General features: G+C 31.3%; 1 protein-coding gene across 2 annotated transcripts; it reads left to right on the forward strand.

Annotated features, from left to right (window-relative positions):
- The first annotated feature begins 218 nt into the window (after window positions 1-218).
- Window positions 219-21,563, forward strand: LOC148618536 (COP9 signalosome complex subunit 1-like). 2 transcript variants are annotated; one of them, XM_088577576.1, is made up of 14 exons: window positions 219-291; window positions 3,979-4,065; window positions 5,462-5,551; window positions 6,708-6,892; window positions 7,477-7,638; window positions 9,179-9,314; window positions 10,728-10,805; window positions 12,458-12,690; window positions 13,087-13,192; window positions 13,890-13,970; window positions 15,189-15,326; window positions 17,191-17,277; window positions 17,586-17,633; window positions 20,515-21,563. In XM_088577576.1, the coding sequence occupies exons 2-14, from the start codon at window positions 4,021-4,023 to the stop codon at window positions 20,587-20,589; spliced, it is 1,464 nt and encodes a 487-aa protein (XP_088433702.1). In that variant the 5' UTR covers window positions 219-291; window positions 3,979-4,020; the 3' UTR covers window positions 20,590-21,563. The 2 variants fall into 2 exon arrangements, with proteins under 2 accessions (XP_088433702.1, XP_088433703.1); XM_088577577.1 differs by lacking the exon at window positions 3,979-4,065.
- The last annotated feature ends 985 nt before the right edge of the window (window positions 21,564-22,548 follow it).

Here is a 22,548-nt window from a genome sequence, read left to right on the forward strand (position 1 = left end):
TCGCTTGTTTTGTTTTGATTTTGAAATTAAAAAAAAAAGTTGATATATGAGATATTCAACTTTCACTCGTTATGAAATCTGTAAATAATAGCGATGCAACAAAGTCAAATATTAGTACAATAGCTTCGCCTTTCACGGGCAGAGTTAAGGAACGTTGTTGGGTAATATTTATACAAATTAATTTTCTTTCTTTAGTAAAAGTTGTAAATTGAAAATGCGCACTTCGACTTCCGGTATTATCGAGAGCCTTCCGGAAAAATGCCGCTGTCATTTCAGCAAGGGCTGTTGCATGTAAATATTCCAGTTATCAATTTTTTCGCCCCATTGAACTGAAATACTTCCACTTCAGCTTTGTATCCAAACAACTTGTTCGCCCTTTGTCGTTCAGCGGTGAACATATTATGACAAACACATGCTCAATTGCCTCATGACAGTCATGTCATTAAAAATTGGAAAACACGAATTGTTCATTTCAGAGCAGAATTTAGTGTTTGAATTTTTACATTTTACCCTGAAATTAAGGTATAATGATAGTAAATCTTGACTTATATATGTGAAACATATGCTGCCTGAAACCCGTACAAATTCAAGAACCATCCATGAATTCACACAAATGACGGAATGTCATTTGCTCTGCCTGACTCCAGAATACACCTTTTCACACTTGTCAATTTGCTCCGAATGATTTGATACATCTAAGATATATTGTAAATTCACTATGTGAGAAATAATGTAATGATCATTAATCTTTCAGTTGAAGGAAATTTTGGTTTCAAAGCAATTTGAAAATATAATATGAGGAAGACAATGGCCTTAAGTGCGAGCGAAGTCTAAAGCAAAAGTATCAGGTTCCCTTCTCAACAGATTAGACTTCATGCCATTTATCATTTTTGCCAAGTTTTGGAATTTTTCATCAGTAATAAGTGGTACTTCTACAACGTAAGAGGTTGGAATTCCGTTCCTCCATACCCCAACCTCTTACTTCCGAGTGCCATATTGCATACTGCTCATGCAGAGTTCATTGAAATCGGCAGAATTAAAGTAAAATATTAACCATTTTAAATATTTTATACAGTTTCTTTACCATCACACTGGAGAAGGGGAATAAACTGAAGAAAAATAAATGACCTACCTGATTAGAAAGTCCAGCAATCCAGGAAATCCTTTGTAAAAGCAGTTTAAATAAACATCATATTTGGTGTTAAGCTTTTTGAATGTGTAATTACAGATTTTAAAATTTGCGAAACGAACATATTAAATTAACCAACAAATTTTTTAAGTTCGTTTTGTCAAAAATATATTGTATTCCGTAAAATGAGTGACCTAATTTTAAATGGATGGTCATTACAAATATTTTCTAGGTATTAAAGAAAAATTTAGAATTTTTATCACTTAATTTCCGGTAGGTTAAACTTCTTTTATGTAAATAAAAAAATTTTAAAACACATGTTTAATTAATTCACATTTGTGGTGGCTTTCTCAGATGCTAGAGGTTAGGATAGCACCAAGTCAAAAAATAGCTTGCCAGACAACCTCAGACTAGCACTGCTTGAGTTTAATAAGTGGGAGACGCCTAAGGGAATTCCAAATATTAGTAAAATTACTGAAAGAACTGTTCTGGATTTGGTGTAGATTGCAGGACTTTATTAAGATCCTTCCAACTGGAAGTAGCGTTTTTGAAAAATAACAAACGTCTTTAAATGTTTTGTGTAGCCTGCATTTTTAATATTTCTGAATTTAAAATGTACCCTGATGTAGTCTTTTGCCTGGACAAAAGTTTCTCAAGTGTCAGTATGATGAATTTGTCTAATACGTGTATGTGCAACCGGTACCGACTTTTCCCATACCCAAATAATGTTTTGCTAAAATATTCATTATTACAAAATGTTAAGAAATAAAAATTGCATGAGATGTGCTAAAGTTTGTTTCAATTTATTTCTAGTCAAGAAAATGATGTAAAATTTTCTAATATTTCTTGTTTGATTGGTTTTCTGATTTAAAAGGATCTAAAATGTGTAACCAGAAATTATCATACCAAACTAATAATTGATTATTCCTCACTTTCCTATCCAAAGTTTACGTTTTTCTGAAAATTATAAGAGCTTAAAACTTCAATTAAAGACTTTGGATAAAGTTTGAAAGATAAGATATTGTTTTGGAAAAGAACATTGAGTTTGAATTCCATACCGTACCTACATTTTGTAAGGTCAATCCTGGTACCAGCAAAGAATGGAGACGATCTTCAAGAGGATGAATAAGAAAGTCTCATAACCTGAGTGATGATAAAGAAATTGGCAAAATAGTATTTGAGTAAGGGGAAGTTGGTACGGGTACAGGTAGCACATTTAGGACTTTACCTAAATTAGGTTTAACCCTCTGTTTTGGGTACTCCATTATAAAATTTGTAATTTTTCTAAATGTGAAAAAAAGTGTTAAAAAGTGGGGATATTTGTGTTATATCAAGTAACTTTTGCAAAGGAATTTTTTTATTTTTTTTTTTATTTTCATTATTTCAAAAGTTATTCCAAATAAAATGCCAAATTTCAAGGCACGCAACTATTTAAATATTAGAATGAAAAGAATACGTTCTTCAGAAAATATACTTCAATTACAATAAATATTCCCACTTTTTAATAAAATATGACAATTCCCAAACTTTCTTATTTTTATATGAGGAAGATGAAACCTTTTACCAATGCTTCCAAAGAAACATAAGTTCAAACACTTTTCAGGGTTCTCCATGGATTAAAATTTAATTATGGAGGAAAATTTTATTACACAATTTTTGCTGACATTGATGCAATCAAGATATGACAATTGTTCATTTTATTATTTTTTTTTTTTAGAATTATGATATTTATTGCATTAAATGCATTCTTCTATTCCTTTTTGAGATTTCTAGTGGTTGTTACTTTCATTTTTAAGCAGTAATTACTATTATTCTGGACTTCAAGAATAAATTGTTGCTAATTTTTAGGAAGTCATTATAATGAAACCAGCATATACATTAAGGTGCTAAACTACGTTGATGTATGTGCATGAATCAGATAAGTTAATACAACCATTAATGCACCCTTAGGGAGCATAAAATGGATAACAAACCCACCATATGCAGGGTAGTATCCCTAATGGGGGTAAATCCTAATTTCTGATGTTGTTCCCAACCTGTAGGAGCTTCATATATGTTGGGGGTGGAGGACTTATAAAACAAAATACATGTCAGATCCTTAATAATCACATTACCATGTTTTGACTCAGTGATATGGTTTGTCTTAAATTACCTCATCAATAAGGCTGTTTCCCCTGATGAAAGTTTTCGAACTTGTCAAAAAATAAAAAAAATTAATCCCAATAATTATAAAATGTTTTCCAGTTTATAGACAAAAGGTTGGATATCATGTTTCTGTTATAAATTCACTGATTAATTTTTTACTTTTATCTTTTTCTTGACGTCCTCTATAAAATTGATCATTTTTTATTTTAACCAAAAAACAAAATTTTGTCCTGTTATTCCAAATTTACCGATTAAAAAAATGATGCATATTTTTCAACTAAAAAAAGAATTAGGTAGTTTTGAAAAACTTATAAAAAGGCCAGCAATATCACTGGGACTTCTCTACCATTTAGCTGCCTGTTATTAATCGGCATGGAGTATTAAAATACAAATTTAAAGAATACTTGTATATATAATCAAGTAAGATTCTCTCCAAAGTTAGGTGTTAAAAATAGTATGACTTAAAGCGTTTTTTATGGGGACATAGCTACAGGTATTTGTACTCATATACATATAAATGTATGTAACATATTTTTATATAGTTTGACCAAGGATAATATGTGCGTCTGTGCTTAAAGTTCAAACAATCACTTCCTAACTACTTACATCATTTCTGTGTCAGGTCCGGCAGAATGATTTGGAGCCATTCATGTTAAAGAGCATTTACATTATATTTTATTATATTAGTTTATTTATTAACATAGGGATCAGCTTGTATAGTGTAGATAATTTCCTGGACTACATGTATGACAGAGGAACGTATTTATTTAGAATCACAGAATAACACACATGTAAGATAGGTGCAAAGATTTGAAAGAAAAATTATAAATCCTGAATTATACTACTTGTTCCAATGAATCTTTGGCATGCCTTGTCAAATGTGCTCTTGTGATGACATCTAGAGAGCAGTGCGTAAAATTAAGAAGTACAAGCTGGAAGCCCAGATCATATTTTTAATATTTTCTATATGTTTACCCAAAATTTTGGTGCCCAGCTCAAAATCAATAGTCTTGGGCTACTGTATGACTACTGATTTTTATCCATGAGAAAGCAAAAGATGCTGTTTCCAGTCTTTTTACTTTTTTTTTGCATTTATAGAGATACATTGTAGTATGACTTAGGTGAAACCCAAAAAACGTAAGTTAATACTTCAAACTTATATTATTGTTTCACTGTTTTTTCTTTTTTTTTCTTTCCTACAACATGTAGTTTTGAAACTTTAATGTTTATAACGTAAAAAAGCTAGGACAGTGTATGTGGTTCAAATACTTGTGTGTAGTTTTTATACGTCCCGTCTAAGATAGGATGTATTATGGTATACTGTTGTTCGTCCGTCGTCCACACTTCAGACAATAACTCCAAAACGCTTTCATCAACTTCAGTGAAACTTTGTTGAATTGTTCATATCTATTGACATAAGCTCCCTTTCGATTTTTATAAATTTCAGATTTTTCATTTCGGTGTTATGAATTTTTTTTCTTAAAAAAAGGGGGATTTTAAAGTTTTCGCACAATTACTCAAGAACACTTTCACTAACTGTTATGAGACTATGGTGAATTGTTCATATTTATTAAAGTATGCTCCCTTCCAATTTGTATAAATGTCAAATTTTATGCTTCCATGTTATGAAGTTCTACTCTTTCAAAAAAAAGCTCAAATAGACAAGAAAAATGCAAGTCATTCAATTTAATTTTAGTATCAAAATTCAGCAGGTAAATCATTAAATAAGGTTGATGTTGTCAGAGTCACATTACATGAGACAACAAACAAAATTTTTTTTCCAATCAGAAAATGTTACTAATGTAATTAAATAATTGTGTAGAGCAACAGTATTTTGTTTTACTTTGTTTTTTTTTTTTAAATTAGTATTAAAAATATGTTGGCTGTAAATATATTTAAAATTTAAAGATTTTGTTATATAATATATTATCTATAAGCCAATATTTTTTGTACAATTGAAAGCAAATTTGAAGTAAACATTGCATACACCAGCCATACAATTTTACAAATGTACATGTTTGTAGAAAAGTCTTTTTTAAAAATTTGCTACTGATTCATTATAACAACTTGAAGAGTTAATAGGTGTAAAGGATACTATGCTTTTGAGGTTGTGACTTGATGTTGATGGCTGCTATTGTTATTTCATTTCATTTGTCATTCAGTTTATATCTGCGTTTACTTCTTCAGGGTGCTGCTGAACCAATGCAGGTAGATGGTCAAGTAGAAGAAAACGACAATGTAGAAGAAGATCAATTTATTGTGGAAAATTCCTCAATAGTAAGTTTATTTTTTTTATTTCAAATAATTTTTTTGTAATTATATCATAACCATTGCAGGATGCACACGGAAATTGAATAGAATTGGTTAACTGCACACTTAATAAGTTTTCGGAAAGAATTCTTTCAGCATACTATTATTTTTAGTAAATGACTGATTTCACATTGTAGAGTAGAAAGTGGAAAAGGGAATCAACAACTTTACGGAACAATGAAATAATAATGCAGCCAAAGGCAGTCTAGGGGTTGTCAGTGACATGGAGTCTGTTATACAATGTACATATAGTTCATATTTTATTTACAGTCAAACCTGTTGTAAGTGATCTTCCAACCAAGGAAGCTGACAATCATTGTGTCATAAGACAGATGGTCATGGTCTTTATGTAGTATCTATTGCTGAATTGGTTGCTAAAACAGATTTTTAGTTTGTTTCTAGACTTCGTGTTTGAGAATTCTCCTGTTGTGTGATTGAATTTTTCAACATCACATTTCCATCTACATACATGTATCGAATAAAAGACTGCAGGTTTCAAATTCATATTTCTATAAATTTATAACCTTTAATTGACCTTATAACAAACCTTATTGATTAAACTTTGTTTTGGGAATTTGATATGTTCTTTTATAAGGTAAATTAGTTTCTAAATGAACAACAGGGTTGCCAAATTAGCTACGTGGCCATGTTGAGATACCCTTAACAATTGTCAATTTATATTGGCTCATTATATGTTTACCTCTCCTGAACAACTGATTTAGTGAGTTACTAGTGTATATGGCAATGTACCGATAAGAACTGATAAAAGAATTGACAGTGGTCAGCGCAGTTAAAAGGAATTATGATAATTGTGTAAAGGCATTTTGGTATCATTAATTAAGTACACATTTTTGTTGTGTTCATGGTTACAATTGAAGTACCAAATTAAGAATCCTTTTTTTATTTTGGTGGATGAATGTTGGGCAAAATGACTCAGATGTTCAATCTCCTTATCTATCAGTATACATAGTTGGAAGAAAAATCCCCCTAAAGTTATTGTTAAGATTGCATTTCTTAATACAAGTTTTAATTATTGTGATTAATACCCAGTCCTTCTTTCAGCATTAAAAAAAAAATGCAAAAACATTTTCTTGATTTATAGTATATTTTTTTACTGTTTCAGGATTTGGAACAGTATGCTAGTCAGTACACAGGATTAGCCAAACTGAACAGGTTGTTGTTTATTGGTGATCACTGTCCACCACTGAAGGTAGAAGCTTTAAGGATGGCTTTATCTTATGTCCTTACTACGTATAATACTAATCTCTATCAGCAAGTTCACAGAAAACTACAAGAAGCTGTTTCTTCGTAAGTAAATCCTCAATTAAGTTGTAGTATTTTTGTAATTATTTTTTCAAAGAATAGTGTTCTTCCCAGAAATCTGTGATAATGTCGTGGTAAGCATGCATGGGTCAAAGAATAGTGTTCTCCCCAGAAATCTGTGATAATGTCGTGGTAAGCATGCATGGGTCAAAGAATAGTGTTCTCCCCAGAAATCTGTGATAATGTCGTGGTAAGCATGCATGGGTCAAAGAATAGTGTTCTTCCCAGAAATCTGTGATAATGTCGTGGTAAGCATGCATGGGTCAAAGAATAGTGTTCTCCCCAGAAATCTGTGATAATGTCGTGGTAAGCATGCATGGGTCAAGGACATTTTGATTAATTTCATATTGTATGTTATACTGTATTGTATATTGCCTGTCTGCTTTGTTATGTAGCTTACCTATAGTATTCAAAGATAAAGAAAAAACGATTAAAGTATACATGTATTTGTATTACATTTATATGCATTTATTCGCTCATACTCAAAAGGACTAAATACATTTATATCAATATCAATGTCTATCATCCAAAAGAGCAATTGGTAAAAACTCTCCATGAACTGATTGTAGATCTTCTAGTTTACCTGATGCTGTTGCTGGTATTGTACACAATGTTCCTGGTTTAGATACACAGTGGATAGAAACAACATCCAAAAAAGCTGCATTAAAATTAGAGAAACTGGACACAGACCTTAAAAACTACAAAAGTAATTCCATTAAAGAGAGCATCAGGTATGTGCCATATATATACTGACCTTAACTGTAATGTTGTCATTAAAGAGAGCATCAGGTTTGTGTCCTATATATATCGACCTAACTTGTAATGTTGTTATATTCTTAATTATATAATACTTTAAAATGGCATGCAATTAGTTTTGGGTAACAAAAAGTTTTTTTTTTCTCTCTCAATTCTTTACATTAAAACTAACCCTTCCAAAGTAGAAATATTTCACTGCATTATTATTATTGCTAATACAGAAAGTAAGGTCTTTCGGTAAATTTGCCCGGATCATAACCAAACTTGACCTGAACAATCAATAATGTAAATTGTGTCTTACCTGTTAGTAGGGGATTCACGCTTGGATTGTTAATTTACATTTTTATTGGTGTACAAAACATTTCCAAATGAGTGTAAAAAAGTGGTCATTGCATATAATTTGCATTACTGTCCTGGAAGCATTATATAAAGAATCACAATTTTTCACATGTTCTGAAAAAAATACACAATGGATTCTAAGTAAATATGTTTAAAACAATATGATGAATTGAAAACCTCAGAACAATTTTGGTTGACAGAAAATTATACTTGAGAAATAATTTACGTAGACTCCAAATTAATCCATGGAGAGTCCGATTTTATCTTGTTTTACCACAGACTGGCATTTATGTCACCTTATTTTATCCCAAGCAGTAGTGCTGGATAAATTAATAACAGAAATGGCCAACATGTGGTAAAACAAGATAAAATGGGAGTCTTCATGGATTAATTTTATTCTAATATGACTAGTTTCTACATGTTGCCTATTAAAGTTTTTATTAACATCGTTATATTCATTCATAATGGATAGGGGCACCGATCAGTTACCTTCTGAGTTCATTTGCTGGTTTGACTGTTTGAGTGACGGCTTATTGCAGTTTACCCAAAATTTTGAATGAAAGCAATGAAAAACAAAATAAACAAATCTAATGAAATGCATTGTAGAGGAACATTTTTCTTGAAAAATCCTTGTATAAAACGAAATGGACAATAAGTCGAGGCTGAGACTTTGCTGAAAAATGTATTGACAGTCCAAAAAATGCGATAAAACTTACCTACGACGTCTAAAATACAAATGTAAGACTATCAGATGTTTATGATGTTGTCATATGTTTACCTGTGGTCTAAAGATATTCAAAGCATATCTTGTTAGAATTTGATGTTTTATATTACTTAACAGTACCTTGGTATTGTGATAGTGATATAGTTGGTATTATTACTAACTAAAGGTGCTAGCTGCAGCCTGCCCTGTGGTGTGAGGGTTTCCTAGTCATTCATTGCAGACCAATGGGTGGCCTGACATTTTTATCCCAGTGGGGTTGTTGTTGACATGTACACCATACCTGTTCTTGTTATAGTTGGAAACTAGTCACAGAGTTAAAAAAACCTTCTTGTGTATTATATGTAGTTATTATTTTGATGAAAATAAGGTTTTATGCTTGTCCTGAAGATTATATTTTATATTGATAAATATTCAATAAATAAATAAAATAATTAAAATTTGTCTACTTTCAGACGAGGACATGATGACTTAGGGGATCATTATTTAGATTGTGGTGACCTTAGTAATGCATTGAAATGTTATTCCCGGGCCAGAGATTACTGTACAAGTCCTAAACATGTGGTCAATATGTGTCTAAATGTTATAAAGGTAATCTTACAACAGTCAATACTATGTCCATGAATTGTACTATGGGCAGTATGTGGTTTTTACAGGCATTACTCCTTTCCTATGGTTGGTCAATTGTCAACCTTCTCCCATCAATTCAAGAAAGACGATTTTACTTTATACTGTTACATCGGGGAGCAGTCTTATCATTTTTTATGCAACTTAAAATCTACTAAGACTTCAAGCTGTTATTTATATTTTGATTGACATTCTTATAAAAAACGTTGTTACTGGGATGAATTATGGTTTATTGTTGTATTTTTGTCCATTCTTCATTCACCCTTAATAACCAAAAACATGGTTCAGCTGAGTTTTAGGAAATTTAGGAAAATTGTTTACTTCTAATGATGTAAGCTGATTCATGGTTTTGAAAAATTTCTGATTCAACATTTTTGAATTATGGAACTTCATTTTTACAGACTATAACATGAAAATGTTGGAAGAAATTTCCATAAGAATTATTTTCATTCAGATTCTTTTTTTTTCTCCCCATTTTCAGCAGTCTGTTTCATTGTAAATACAATGAAGGGTTTAATTTATCAGAAGCAGACACTGTTATACTACAAATTAATGAAATAATATGACATTGTTTTTGTCTCAGGAAATTTCTGTGATAGGGTAAATAATATTACCAAGATCATATATTGTCCTTGGGAAATTGCTAACCTACAGCTGTAAAAGTTAGTGACCGGTGTTTGCACTTAGACATACGTGTAGTTAAAACATAGTTAATTTTAATTTCATTATGATGTAAAATTAACGAGAAATAAAGAAATTTTTATTAGCATTGACTTTTATCAAACTTTAATTAATTGTGTGCAAATCCTTCATGTTTGCTCAATAAATCAATTTCTTTGTAGTCATAAAAACTGTTGGCTTAAAACAGTCAATACATTTTTAATATTTATAGATTTGATCTGAGACGAGTAATTTCTTGGATACCTTTCTGATGAGTCTTTTGTCAATGATAAAAGTGACGATGCTAGAATAATCTGCATGAATTTGAATCTATACTTTATATTAAGGAAATATGTTTTTTATTGGAGGCATCCTACTGAGCAGTTTAAAAATTATTTTATGTATAAGATGGACTTATGAATGAGTGAATAATGTGCTGCTTGTTCAGATCTCTATAATACACACCATACCATGGTAGCTAAGCTGATGTCTAACAGCACAGATAGTAGATGAAATGATTCTCATGATTAGGCCTTCAAAAGAGTTCATTGGGTCAAAGAGGTAGAATGACTCCTTATTAAGAGTCATTGAAAGGTGAAAAATTATGTTTTTTGCCATATTTCAGTTTGTGTATCATGTTTATTACTCGTTGATGAATGCAGTGTTGTTATTATCTTAACATAGTAACAAAGTTTCTTGATATGTTTTCATTCATAGGTTAGTGTATACCTACAGAACTGGTCTCATGTCCAAAGTTATGTCAACAAAGCAGAGAGCACTCCAGAAATGACAGAAGTAAGTTTCATTTCAATGGAATTTAATATTCTATGTCAATTAAGATAGAGTTGAACAATTTGCCCATATTTTAGGCTCACCTTGCCCAAAGGGTCATGTGAGCTATTGTCATCACTTGGTGTCCATTGTTGCTGTGTCTTTCGTCTTTAACAATTTTTCAAAACTTTTCTTCTCTGAAACTACTGGACCAATAAGAATCCAACTTGGTATGCACATTCCTTAGTGTATTATGCATGATCTAATATGGAAATTTTTGATCTGTTGAAAAACATGGCCACCATTTCTGAAATTTTGGGTCAGAGAGAAGTTTATCACATACATCTCCAAAACTGTTTATCAAAAATTTGATAAGGGGATTAAAGTGGTTATCCTAATAAGATTTATATATGATCAAATTATCATGTTAATCTGTTAAGCCATATTGGAGTTACTGCACTTTTTGGACATTTTTGGCTATTTTAAATAATGTTACTTTCACAACTCTTCTCCTTTGACTACTGGACCAATTAGAACCACTTTTGGTATGAATGTTTGTAGGGTATTCGGTGTAGAATTGTAGTGGGGATTTTTGATATGACTAAATACATGGCCATCTTTATTTTAAATAGAACACAGGGGTCAGAGAGAAGTTTATCAAATTATCTCCAAAACTGTTAGGTTTATCCAAATTTTAATGGGTAAAAGTGTTCAGCATGATCAGATCAATCTGTTGTCAAATTTTTATGTAAATCTGTTAAGCAATGATTGAGTTATTACCCCTTTTCAAAGTTTATTCACTATTTTTAATGTTTTCACTTTCAAAAATTTTTTCTTCTGAAACTTGTTGACCAATTAGAATCAAACTTAATATGAATATTTCTTAGGGTATTCTGTATAGAACTGGTATAAGGATTTTTGATCCATTAAAAACATGTTGTCACCATTAATAAAATTGGATGTATGGCCAGGGATCAGAGAGTAGTTTTTCACATATATCTCTTAAACTGTTAGGTTTATCAAAATTTCGATGGAGTAAAAGTGTTCAACAGAAAGAGATTTATCTATGGTCAAATTTTGTGTAAATCTGTTAAGCAATGTTGGAGTTATTTTATGACTTCTAGTTGCAATTTTTAATGTTATTGATTAATACATGAATTCAACGACAATTGATTTGATTTTTCCTTAGGTATTAGTTTTAGGAATTTTTATTTAAGAAAAAACAAGAAATTTTTTTTACAAAAAAAATAGAATTTTGCTTACCAAGCCAGGTGAGCGTAGTTTTATTTTAGTGTATGAAAATTGTGGTTCTACTTCATAATTCTTGGTATTTTATACTGATATATTTCATAGATTGTAAGTGCTGGAAACTTTTCTAAGTAGCTGTCTTATTCTTTCATGTCTTGTCACATTTATGATTTATAAGTTCTTTTTACATAGATAACTGAGTTAATAAATGTTCCCAATGTAATAAGAAAATCTTTATTGTAAATAAGATAATAAGTTGTAAATATCCAAATTATAATTACTAGCGACAAGACCTAGTGGAGATTTATCTCATGCAAGGAATAAGTTCTGTGCACTTGTTTAAATTTCTGGGCTCTTCAAGATTCATGATCATACATTTGTAATTCATTCATTCCAATTAATAATCCAATAATTCCATACATTGGTAGCATGCAAAGGATGGAGGACAATCTGTTTTAACCAAGTTAAAGTGTGCAGCAGGACTGGCAGACCTTGCTACAAAGAAGTATAAATCAGCTGCTAAATACTTCCTGCAAGCTAACTTTGATTATTGTGATTTCCCAGAGTTATTATCTCCCAGTAGTGTGGCTACTTATGGTGCATTGTGTGCTCTAGCATCCTTCGATAGGTCAGAGTTACAGAAAAATGTTATATCTAGTGGGTGAGTTATATCTTATATCTTGTGGTTGAGTTATATTTTATATCTAGTAGGTGAGTCATTTAGGTTATTAAGTGGGCAAATTATAATTTATATATAAAGGTGAGTTATATTTTTAAAAATATATTTAGTGGGTGAGTTATATCATATTTTGTTGGTGAATTATATCATATATTTAGTGGGTGAATCATATCTTATATCTCGTTGGTAAGTTATATCTTATATTTTGTGGGTGAGATATATCTTATATTTAATGGGTTAGTCATATTTTATATATAGTTGGTGAGTTATATCTTATGGGTGAGTTATATCTTATATCTAGTGGGTGATTTATGTAACATGCTCTATGAGATCAACCCTTGGTGGCTGATTATTTATTGATGTGCTCTTATTTTTCAGTTCATTTAAATTGTTTTTGGAGTTAGAACCACAACTAAGAGATATAATACACAAATTTTATGAATCTAGTTATGCACAATGTTTACGGCTGTTAACAGATATTAAGGTAAGTATTTGACATAAAATTATTAATTTAATTTAGATTTATGGTGAATCAGAGGAAATATATGCATTTAAGGGTTTTGTCTACGTAAATTTTAGATATAGGTTTGTTTTACTTGATATTAGTTACAGTTACAGTGACACTTACCTGATTTTGTGATACAGTAAAATTTACCTGATTTCGTGATACAGTTACAGTGACACTTGCTTTCGTGATACAGTTACAGTGACACTTGCTTTTGTGATACAGTTACAGTGACACTTGCTTTCGTGATACAGTTACAGTGACACTTGCTTTCGTGATACAGTTACAGTGACACTTGCTTTCGTGATACAGTAACAGTGACACTTGCTTTCGTGATACAGTTACAGTGACACTTGCTTTCGTGATACAGTTACAGTGACACTTACCTGCTTTCGTGATACAGTTAAAGTGACACTTACCTGCTTTCGTGATACAGTTACAGTGACACTTGCTTTCGTGATACAGTTACAGTGACACTTGTTTTTGTGATACAGTTACGTGGAGACATGCTTTTGTGATACAGTTACATGGAGACATGTTTTTGTGATATAGTCACATTGACTATTAGAAGAAAGATGTATTCATTGAAGTATATAGATAAATTGTATAGCAGATCACATAACAAATGAATAATCGTTAATCATTGCTGTAATGTTTTGATATATTTATTTTTCAGGATACTTTATTATTAGATATGTATTTAGCGGCACATGTGAATACATTATACACACAGATTAGAAACCGAGCCTTGTGTCAGGTTAGTTATACACTTCTATGATGGAATTCTCGTATTTGAAAGAGTAATTAAAGGAACCAAGATTCTAGCGGAAATCAAAAGAATGTAATCCAGGCATAAAGACCAGACATGGAAAACAAACAAAGAACATAAAATAACCAAAACAATATGTACAAAGCAACAGAAGTAAATAAGCAACTCTTGACTCCACTAAAAACTGGAGCATAGACCAGGTGCACCAGTAGGGTGAGTGTCCTTTGCTTTTCAAGACACACCTGCCGAGCTGCTTATTAAAAGTCAAGGCCGGGATTGACGAAAAAGAAAAAGAAAACTATGACACATTGAACAAATCAGTTCCCATGGTGCAGATGGATACACAGTAATGATCCATGAGTTCATGATGACAACCATGAAACTTCTGTAGTGATGAGTTTATAGTCTTGTAGCTATATATAACGCTGATCCAGAAACCTAATTGTAAGAAGTTTTAACGCAAAACAAAAAGTCTGCGTATTTACCACAAGCTCTGGCACAATGTACGAGTTGTGATATGGAAACTCCGTACATGGGTGTTGTAGGAATGTTGCCACAGATGAAAGAAAAGTTGACAATTTGGATTGAAAAGGCATAACGTTTGTTGTATAGTTTGATCAGTAGTTTTCCTTTACCATCGATCTTTATATGTAGGTCAAGATATGAGGCTGACTTCACAGTAACTGCATTATTTTTTATCTGAAGTTCTTTGTGGAAGATGCGATGTATAAAATCCTTGAAACTAGAATTGTTAAACGATAATACATCATCTATAAAGCAGGAACTGAGATCGAAGGATCTGGTTAATCAGTGTTCCTTCCCTTGGATTAGATCAGCTATAAAGTCAGCCTCATAAGAGTAAAGGAATAGGTCAGCGACTATAGGAGCACAATTTGTTCACATTGGAATGCCGATCGTTTGTTGAAAAAGGCATCCTCCACATTGGACAAATATGTTGTTGATAAAAATTTGAATTGATTGAAAACATCTTTGGTATATTTGGAAGATGAATCTCTTTTGTTAAATGGAAATATATTCATGTACTTAAATAAATACTGTTTAAAAAATTATATCTCTAACACTTATAAGTGGTTTGTAATTCAGTCTTCATGACCACAGTTCATATCAGATTTAAATACATTGAAATTTAATTGTTCTGTTTTGGAAAGTTCCTACCTATATATATGTAAAGTTCATTTGTTTCAGTATTTTAGTCCGTATTTATCAGCTGATATGAGGAAGATGGCTGAAGCTTTCAACACAACAGTAACAGAATTAGAAGATGAATTAATGCAATTAATTTTAGATGGTCAGATAAATGCCAGAATAGATTCACATAACAAAGTAAGGATTATGTTGTAAAAGGTTGGATTTTAATATTTACCAAATACAGAATTGTTATATCATAAAAAAAATTGGAGGATATCTCATTCTTTGGAATTAAGTCTGAATCTTTGAATACCATTTTTTTAATACATTCTAATCTGGCACTAACCTTTTTTAGCTCACCTGGCCTAAAAGACCATGGGAGGTTTTGTCATCACTTGGCGTCTGTCATTATCGTCTGTTGTTTTCTTTTCTTAAAACATTTTCTCCTCTGAAACCACTCTGTGGATTATTACCAAACTTGGTCATCAGCATCCTTAGGGTATCTACATTAAAAAAGTGTCAGTTATGAAGGTCAAGCATAAAACATGGCTGCCATTTCTATTTTAGACCACAGGGATCAAGTCACCCATTCTACATATATCTCAAAAACTAAAAGAGATATTTGAAAAAAAATAAGAATTTCCCCCTCAGCTTGAAGAGCTCTACAAAATCTCCATTGAAGCAAAATTATTGGACAACTCCTTGTTAGAGTTATTGCCCTTGAAAGATGAAAAATGACAGTTTTTGCAGTTTTCAGCTATTATATTTAAAATTATATTATATAGAAAAAACTTTCAATTAATGAAATGATCCTTATGATCAGGCCTACATATGTTGTATTCTTTTAAAGTTGTAGAACGACTCATTGTTAGAGTTATCGCCCTTGAAAGGGGAAAAATAACAGTTTTTGCAGTTTTCAGTCATTACCTTGAAAATTATAATAGAAAGAAAAAACTTTCAGTTTATGAAATGATCCTTTTGATAAGTTCTACAAAAGTCTCCATTAAGTCAAAATTTTCAGACGATTCCTAGTTAGAGTTATTGCTCTTGAAAGGCGAAATTACATTTTTTGCAGTTTTTATATGCCTAAGATGGGACTTATTATGGTATACCATTGTCTGATCGTCCGTCCATCATCAACACTTCGGACATTAACTCAAAAACACTTTCACAAACTTTTAAGAAACTTCGGTGAATTGTACATATCTATTGACATAAATTTCAGGTTTTTCATTTCCGTGGTTTGAATTTTTTTACTTAAAAAAAGGGGGATTTTCAAGTTTTCAGAGAATAAATCATAAACACTTTCACCAACTTTTTAGAAACTTTGGTGAATTGTTCATATCTATTTCCCTTTTGATTTGTATTAATGTCAAATTTTATGTTTCCTTGTTATGAAGTTTTACTTTCTTAAAAAAGGCAGAAACAGCCAAAGAAATTTATTCGTTGAAAAATTGTTGGAAACAGAACATTTGTTATGATGATTGACTAATAAATATAAAAGTTACTTGGTAACCTTATCAGAAAAGTATGTTGTGAACAAGATAGAAATGTATGGTTGAAAAATCAAGACAAAAAACTTAGTTAAACTTGAGGTAGCCTTGATAATGCCAAATTTTTTGTGTATTTTTTATTTACTTGGTTTTTTTTGGGGGGGGAAGGGTATTTGACAGGGCTCACTTCTAGTTGATCATGTAAATTCATTAAAGCATAAGGACAAGTTAAAAGGGTAATGGGCGTATCATGTGCCTAAAGCGCAGCTCTTCATTACTAGCCATTATCTTGAAAACTATGATAGATAAAAAATAGCTTTTTAAATAATGAAATGATTCATATGATTATGTCATTAAAGTTGTAAGACAACTTTAAGAGTTACTGCTTTTGAAGAGCAAAAATTGAACCAGGTGAGTGATTCATCCTTCTGGGAGCCTCTTGTTTCACAAAAATTTGATTTTAAACAGTTCTTTGTAATAGACTAGGTGGTGTTATCATAACCATATTTTGCTTGGGGAAATAAATTTGAATTGTTAAATAAATATGATTTTATATTTGTTCACAGATTTTATATGCCAAAGACACAGATCAACGCAGTAGTACATTTGAAAAATCACTAGCCATGGGGAAAGAGTATCAACGAAGAACAAAGGTACATTTTACTTCCTATTTTTAAATTTTACTTTGCAGGTCAATATAGAGACCCACTATTTTTGGGCATTTTATTTGGTTAATGGATCACAGAAGAATGTATAAAATATTTCATTTAGATAGATCTCTGAAATTGCACATGAATCTTTCAGACCTGGCCTAATTATATCACGATGGAAATTTGTATTACTGTATATGCATTAAATGTAAGTGCATCTGGTAATATCTTGTTTACCAATATATTAATCTGTATAAAATTAACTACATATATATTTAAGGTAGTGTATAAATATGGTATTTATATTTAAGGCTTTGATTCTGAGGTCAGCTATCCTGAAAAACCAGATACATGTAAAAGTAAGTATTGATAGGTATTATCTGGACATTTCTTGAAGTGTAGGCCAACAAGATTTTGCATACTGAAAAAAAAATTGTCTTGATTTTAGTGCTTTAGTATTTATAAAAACAATATCAGATAAAATAGATTTATGTATAATCACAAATATTTTCATCTTTTGATACAGCAAGTAGCGATTCTCCTGCTTTACTGCATACATTGTTAACTGTGGCAGTCTTCTTTTTTTTAGCTCACCTATACCCGAAGTACCAGTGAGCTTGTGCCATCACTTTACATCCATCATCCTTACACTTTTCAAATTTTGCTCAACTATGTTAAAACCCCTTGACCAATTTTAACCAAACTTGGCAGAAATGATGTATGCAAGAGCCTTTACAAAAGCTCCACTTTTGGTTCCACTTCTGGATCAAACACCAGAGATCATTTAAGCCTCTGATTGGCCAAATTTCAAAGATGAACTTCCCTGAAACCACAGGTGCTAATGTCTTGAAATTTGAAAGGGTTAATGGCCTCAGTGCTCTCTACAAACAATCTGTGTGACTCAGGTGGAGCAACAAGTGGCTGCTGCAATTCAAAGTGGCCATTGAAACCCTATGGGGAAACACATTTTGGCCTATATCTTGGCTTTTTATAAGCCAATGGAATACCCAACTTGGCAGAAATAATGAAAGGGATAACTTTAACATCTGATTGAATTTTGGGCCTGCTTGATTTAACAAGATGGCAGCCAGAGACCATTAAACTATAAATGATCAAATGATATGACCACAGGATTTCTCCAGGATACCTTTCAGGCTCTCTAGAGCCGCTAGTTGATGATATGCTTTTAATTAAATGTGATTAGAAGCTTGTGGCTGTAGAGAGCCTGAATTGCTTACCTTGTTAAAAATAGTCTTTTTTTATACTGCCGCAGAGTTTCTAAATTTTTTTTGGATTCCTCATTAAAATCCCTTGAAAGGCAAAATTTAATCAGGTGAGCGATTTAGGCTCCTGGGATCCTCTTGTTTATATTTGGCCAGTTTCAATATTTTTTATTGGTTTCCTCATATAATTCCATGCCTGCATTTATCAATCGGATTTCAGAAATCTCTTACAGTTTTCTAGTTCTAAAGGGTCAAAGGAGCCTCACCTGAAAAATTCACTTTTATTTTTGGGCTGATTTTCAAAATTTTAAATTCATTTTAAGATTTTGTGCAATGTAGTGTCCAAGCCATTTAATTAGTCCAATATAAATTGTAAATCCTTATGTGTAAAACAAAATTAATATCGTGTTTGCACTTGCCCAAACAGTTCAGGGTTCAACCACTGATGCTGTATCATGCTGCGCTTGGTGAAACATTTTATTAGCTTCTCTTGACCCTACTGAACTATTGTCATAAGAATTATTAGATCAGTAGAGTGCATCTTAGTTATCCACCAGTTTTTTATATTATAAAATAAATCTCTCATAGTAATTATTTGACTCTTCAAGGGCAATTAATCCAACATGAAAATTTGGCTTAACCCATTGGTTTTGGAATTATTACCATAAATCCTCATTTTAAATAGTGGTTGCCATATTTTATCTGCACACACAGATTGTTAAGGATATCCTAACAAACATTCATGCCATGTTTGGTTACAATCCATCCTTCTATTAGTCTCAGAGGAGAAAATTGAAGATTTTCAAAGTTGGAAATGTAAAATTTGGGAAAAAATCCATTTCAGGACTCATAACTTATTTAATTGGCAACGGATCCTTCTCAAAATGTCAGCATAGGGGCCATGTTGAACAATTTTACTACCTGCCAGATTTTAGCTAAACCCAACTGCTTTTTAGTAATTTGCAAAATTCTGCAATTTGATCCCTATGGTCTATTTTTAGTAATAGTGGCCATGTTATTTTGCCAGATCTATGATTGTTAAAAATACCCTAGGGAACTTTCATGCAAAGTTTGGTTACATACTGTCCAATAGTTTTAGAGTTGTTTTAAAATTTGAACTGACGGCCATGACAACAATGAACACTTAGTGATGGCAATAGCTCACATAGCCCTTTGGGTCAGGTGAGCAAAAAAAGATCTATTCATCAGCCCTTGAAAATTTTTCCCTCTAGATTTTACTTTATAAGTAAAAAATAAATTAAGTCCCCAACACTAAGCTTCTAGTTACTTTAAACACTCTGTTGACTATGTTGATCAAGCCTTAACATGGCCCCTATTTGTTTTTGAAACACTTGGTTATATATAACTGTAGATTTAGGGAAATAAACACTTTTTTGCAGCTTGATGAGCACTACATAAGATTTATCAGTGTTGAGGTTTTGTGATACATCATGATAAGCATTATTGTCCTAGAGACTCCTAAAATAACAATTTGGCTGTGTTTTTTTACTTCTAACTTGGAAAAAAGCTGGTGTCAGTTTATTGGTGTAGTGATTCTGTGACAAGGCTCACAAAAGTTTCAAGTTTTTGAAAGTTTAATACAATGACTTAAAGGAGTTACCATCCAAGAAAGTCTAAAATAATATTTTTGGTTCTTGTTGGCTTCTATTATAAAGTAATAAAACATTTTTCAGTAGTTGACCAATGGTACTTAATGATGATGTATAGAATTTATATAAACAATACAAGTAATTGGCAAAGTTAATTGTGTACACTGTTTGGACATCTGACTTGTAATAACTTGGCAAATAAAGTTGTACTTGGTTGAAAGACTTTTTTTTAAAAAAAGGCTATTTTTTTGTCAATTTGAAATGACTATTCTAAAGCAAATTTCTAAAAAAGTTGTGAAGTTTCATTTCATTTGCAAATAGATGTTTCCCATTGTTTCCAGGTGTCTCTCTGGAGGGACTACTGTTAACTGTAACACAATATTACATGTCTGTTTTTCCAATTATAGAGCCCACCACGAGAGGGAGGACAAGGGGGTGAAATGTCAATAGCTCCTGGCTCAGCTTCATCTGCTAGGAATTGAAAGGCGTGGTTAGTTTCTGATTCTGTGATAAAACTCAGGACCATGTGATTGATACAGTGCTATCCAATGGGGAATAATCAAGTGCTAGCGGAGAGGTGGATCGTGTTACCCAGATATTCTCAGACTGATGTTTTAATCATTGCCTGTATTTCTATAGTGCTATGATGTGCTATTTAACTTATTTGAAAGACAACACCCCTCTGTTTATCAGTACTTTGTTACTTGTATTTCACATGTAATCTTCACTCAATCTAATTATCCTAGAATATGTACTATCCAAAATTGTTTACAGACCAAGCTATAATTAAAACTAGATCTTTTTCATATTTGTCACCTAACATAGATACTTTGTTAAAAATGCATTTATACTATAGATGTCTTCATTTAACCATCAAATAAAATGGTCAAATGTTAAAAGAAGTGTTGAATAATTAGTGAGTAATAATTTGCAAACTACATGCTGAAAGATTGTTCATGTAATTCATTGTAATGAACATAAGTATTAATTCCACAGCATTGTACTTTTATCAAAAACCAGTTTGTATTAATCAACAAATAAGATACATGTATCATGTTTTCATAAAATAAACTTCCCATCATTTGAGGTATATATTGAAGCAGAATTGTACAATAGTCATTCTTTATTATCACAATAAATATAACCATCATTAGTATTGAAATAATCACAAAAAATTTCAAGAATTTGTTTTTTACATATAAAAAATGACAATAAACACCTATTAAGTAAACTTTATCTTAGTAAGTATTTGTTAGTTACTTTCAGTTTAGTACTGATTTCCTGAAGCTGTTTATTGTTATTATATGTAGAGGGGTGTTGTATTTCATTCCAGTGCTAAGTTTGACATGAAGATTATTACCTTCTTAGTTTTGTCATTATTTCTGTTTCTAAGTAAGTTTGAGAATTGAAGAGGTTCATTTACGAATCAACAATAAAAATGTGTAAATATTTTAAACTAGTTTCATCTTTGTGTTATGTACAAGTTAAATACCAGAAGCTTGAAGAATCCTGACTGGCTCACATATGAACCAAAAAAGAGAGTTTGTCTCATGCTCTAATTATAGTTACAGAGATCACTTTGTTGTAGGATATTTATAACATTTCTAAATGATCAATAACTTTATTGTAGGGATAATATTTCTAAATGATTCATAACTTTGTTGTAGAGATAACATTTCTAAACGATCCATAACTTTGTTGTATTGATAATATTTTTAAATGATCCATAACTTTGTTGTAGGGGTAACATTTCTAAATGATCCATAACTTTGTTGTATTGATAATATTTTTAAATGATCCATGACTTTGTTGTATTGAAAACATTTCTAAATTATCCACAACTTTTTGTAGGGGTAACATTTCTAAATGATCCATAACTTTGTTGTAGGGGTAACATTTCTAAATGATCCATAACTTTGTTGTATTGATAATATTTTTAAATGATCCATGACTTTGTAGTAGGGGTAACATTTCTAAATGATCCATAACTTTGTTGTATTAATAACAGTTCTAAATGATTCATAACTTTGTTGTAGGGGTAACATTTCTAAATGATCCATAACTTTGTTGTAGGGGTAACATTTCTAAATGATCCATAACTTTGTTGTATTGATAATATTTTTAAATGATCCATGACTTTGTTGTAGGGGTAACATTTCTAAATGATCCATAACTTTGTTGTAGGGGTAACATTTCTAAATGATCCATAACTTTGTTGTAGGGGTAACATTTCTAAATGATCCATAACTTTGTTGTATTGATAATATTTTTAAATGATCCATGACTTTGTTGTATTGAAAACATTTCTAAATTACCCATAACTTTGTTGTAGGGGTAACATTTCTAAATGATCCATAACTTTGTTGTAGGGGTAACATTTCTAAATGATCCATAAGTTTGTTGTAGGGATATTGATATAAACATTTTTAAATGATCCATGA

The sequence above is a fragment of the Perna viridis genome, chromosome 4, assembly GCF_037379345.1.
Source record: "Perna viridis isolate PV_CMFRI_1.1 ecotype Kerala chromosome 4, ASM3737934v1, whole genome shotgun sequence".
Classification (NCBI taxonomy): Eukaryota; Metazoa; Mollusca; class Bivalvia; order Mytilida; family Mytilidae; genus Perna; species Perna viridis.